General features: G+C 45.7%; 1 protein-coding gene across 1 annotated transcript in view; it reads left to right on the top strand.

The window, feature by feature from the left end:
• Window positions 1-3,904, top strand: part of RYK (receptor-like tyrosine kinase) — a 130,890-nt gene that overhangs the window by 70,136 nt on the left and 56,850 nt on the right. The window contains exon 6 of the mRNA XM_019513026.1: window positions 824-968. Within this exon, the coding sequence (XP_019368571.1) occupies window positions 824-968 (145 nt within the window). The remainder of the gene's footprint in view (window positions 1-823; window positions 969-3,904) is intronic.

The raw sequence follows: 3,904 nt of genomic DNA on the forward strand, positions 1-3,904 counted from the left end.
GGGGTGCCGGAAGTAGAGCTGCTCTGTCCAGCCTGCTGACATACCACAGGGCCACTGGAAGTTGAAAGGGGGGCTCAGGGAAGTATGGCCTGCTGCTGAATGCATGGCTGTTGGGCCCTGGTGGACATGATTGTTGGCAGCGGGAGAGCAAATGGGTGCTGATACAGCCCTGGTTGCCTTCTGTCTACATTGCCCATCACCACTTTCATGGCTCTAGCTCCTTGTCCTCCAGCTCTGCCACCATGTGCTGTGTTTCCCATGCTGGATCTAGAGCTGCCTCTAGCACAGGGCAAATGGTGGCAATGTCAGCTCTGGTTCTAGCCTGGGGCATGCAGTGGGAATCAGAGCTGTGCCATGTCCCCCATGCCAGAAGTGTCGTGTCGTGTCGTGTCGTGTCGTGTCGTGTCGTGTCGTGTCGTGTCGTGTCGTGTCGTGTCGTGTCGTGTCGTGTCCCCCCCCCAAAAATGCCTTGGGCTGAGCTTAAGGAGTCCCACAGTCCAGATCCAGCCCTGGGCATAAGTTGAATTTGACACACCTGGTTTAGGGCATGTTTCCCTTGTTAAAATGCTGTGGTTGCTTTCCTGAGCCTGCTTGCTGTGTGCTATACTGACCTCTCCTGACAAAACATAGACACATATTTAAAAATTAATTAAAGTTGAAATGACTCGAGTCACTTCTTTGGTCCTGTTCTTTCGGGCTATGATACATTGTAGTAAAAATGCAGTCACATTCTTTGCTTAATCCTTTGAACTTGTTTGTCAGGCATGTAATTTGTCTTCTTTTTAGAAGTCTTTCTCAGTGATGTTTTGTCCTTCTCTTTCAGTTGATCCTGTAAATGCAGCTCCCACCACATCTACCCGTGTGTTTTATATCAGTGTCGGGGTTTGCTGTGCTGTTATATTCCTGGTGGCAATAATATTAGCTGTCTTGCATCTTCATAGTATGAAGAGAATAGAGCTGGATGACAGGCAAGTACCCAGTTGTCTTTTCAGATATGCCTTTATGACATTGTACATAATTCAGTTGCATAAAAAGACATGTATACATGGTAAGAACCCTTCTTTTGAAGCTGAGAAATGAATTAGTTGCTATTAATTTGCTTTTTACAGTAGTTTTCTTCCTTTTGAAGAGTTTTTGGACCACTGGTTTTGACTGGCAGGTCCTTTGAAGTAAGCCTGGGGAACAGCCAAAATCCAACAGTGCTAGTAGAATGGGTGATCTCCAGTCGGTATCCAGTGGCATCTGTCTGTGTGGTCACCTGTGCAAGCTTGTGTATTGGATTGTCTGATGCTTCTCTTCATGCTGGTTCAATTTCAAGTAAATTTTTGTTTGGTTTTAATTTCTCTGGGAGAGCGCCACGCATTCCTTTTCAAACCCCAGGACAGAAACTTCCAAGTTGTCATCAGAGAAAAATCTGGGTCCATTTATGGCCCATGTAAGAACATTGCAGCCCAACATTAAACAGCCTTCAGTTCTAATACGGGCTATAAGATGGTAGGATCTGTTTCACCAGAAGTATCTGGATCATTTGGTGTTTGGCTTGAAGCCTTACTGTGGAGTAATTAAGACATTTGATTATAGCGTCACAATAATAGTATTTTATCTATTAAGATAAAAGAAAGATAAATATGGAAAAGTTCAAGGGGAGGAAATTAGCCAAAAAATAAATCCTTCCTGATGGTTTTGTATCTGCCATGTCTTATTTAGGGTGAAGCTGTGGCAGTTGGAAGTAAAGCTGTCTAGTCTGAAAATCCAGTGCCGCAGAGGCAGAAAATGCAGATGGGTTTAAAATTACTAGCTTCTGTCCCATAGTGCCAATGTTGAGAGTGAATGGGGTAAAAAATTGGGGGGGGGGGGCAAAGATTCAGAGTCCTGAGGCTGTTGGGATTGAAAGATTTTAAATATGCCTTGAGTGTATTGATAGCCTTTGCTTTTTCCATAGTTTAAGAGAGTAGGGCTGCTGGATTGTCTTCACTGTGGCAAATCAGTGTATCGTCCTTATTGGCATTATGGTAGGGCCTGTGCATCCCAAATGTGCCATTACAAACAATGTAAGAAAGGCAGTTTCTTCGTGGAAGTTAACTGTTTTTCTGTCCCCACCTCATAAGTTGCTTTTTCTCCTTTTTTGTTTTTTTTTCTTATTTAATATTTGTTTAGTAAGAAGTAGGGACCTACTCAGTTTACAATTTTGTGAATTTCACAGAAATTGCAAAATTGAAATCCGTGCTGGCTACCCAGTGTGAACCAGCGGTCCTTATGGCAAATGCGGCCTGGCTGTGCAGCTGGGGGGGGGGGTGCTGGCGCAAAGGGGAACAGGCAAGAAGGTGGCCACTGCTGATTGGCCAAGGGTTGCCTGTTGTGCAGCCCTGCCCCTCTCCACCAATCAGTGGTGAGGGGTGGGACTGTGTGACAGGCAGCCCTCAGCCAGTCTGGCAAGGGGCAGGGCCACATGATGGCCAGCCTCTTGACCAATCAATGGTGAGGGGTGGGGCCAGTGGGGGCCCTTGGCCAATCAGGTGTGTGCATGTGTGTGGCGGGGGTGCTCACCATAATACACTTGCGAAAATGGCGGCTGGTCCCACAATCTGCCCATGAAATTGGCTTGCTTTGGGTCATTGTCAGTGATCCACTGCAGTCGAGGATGACCACTCCCATGGGTCAAATTAAAGCTTGCAGATGAATCTGTTGATGACTCAGAAGGCTGGTCCTAGCGCCACAGACTGTCTGGCAGATGCCACAGGCTGTGGTTAAAGGAAGGATATGACCACAGTTTTGTTTTCTTTCCTTCAGTTTCTGACATTTTTCTGCCTCCAGGGTGAGACTTTTCCTGAAAGTAAACTATCCCTCACAAGGCGATGCAGTTATTTTGGTAAATGTACATCTGGCTTGCACAAACATTGCCCTGTCTGCTGCAGCTGATGTTGAATGATCAATGCTTCCATACTGATGGTGTGAGCATTGGTGAGGCCACTGGAATGTGTATGATAATCCTTCCACTTTATGCAAAGGAACTTCTACAGTTTGTGCTGGTGATGGTGTTCTTGGCTTTTCACACGGTCCCTGTAGGTCAACCAAGCTTCACAGCTGTAGAGAAGAGTTGAGATTACTGTAGCCTTACACAGTAGGAGTTTTGTTCGAGTCCTGATGTTGTGATTGTTGAACATACAATGATTCAGTCTTCCAAAGGCAAAGTTGTTACGTCAGATCCTATACTGGATCTCCTTGTCAATGTTGGCCTTCTTTGAGAGATGGCTGCTGAGGTATGCAAAGTATTTGACATTCTCCAGCTCCCCTCCATCAGTGAGGATATTTGCCTGGGTTGCTAATTGGCACAGAGCAGGTTGGTGAAGCACCTTTGTTTTTGCAGTGTTAAGGGTCAGTCCTAGGCACCGGTATGCTTGAGGGAAGCAGTTAAGGGCTGTTTGTAGGTACTCCTCAATATGTGTAATGACAGCACAGTCATCAGTGAACTGACGTTCCACAGTTGAGGCTGATGTAAGTCTAGTTTTGGCATGGATGCAGGAGAGGTTGAAAAGGATCCCATCCATCCTGTGTTCGGTGCCAATGCCATGTGGATAAGCGGTTTGATGACTGCAAGAAAGATGGAAAATGGAATTGATGCATTCACACAACCCCGCTTGATGCCAGTTTGAATGGCAAAGGGCTCTGTAGCCGAGCCACTGCATAGGTTGGAGGTGATCATTTGGTCATGAAGGTCTCTTAGGATGGTGATAAATTTTCCTGGGCAGCCGAACTTCAATAAGTTCTTCCATAGATCCTCATGGTTAATGGAGTTGAAGATTTTGGTTAAATCGATAAAGGCCAAATACATTCCTGATATTGTTCTTGGCAATTTTCAGGGACCTGCTGGGCTACAGAAATCTTGTCCATGGTGCTTCTTGGT

This window comes from Gavialis gangeticus, unplaced genomic scaffold, assembly GCF_001723915.1.
Source record: "Gavialis gangeticus isolate Ggan-Ray unplaced genomic scaffold, GavGan_comp1, whole genome shotgun sequence".
Lineage (NCBI taxonomy): Eukaryota > Metazoa > Chordata > Crocodylia > Gavialidae > Gavialis > Gavialis gangeticus.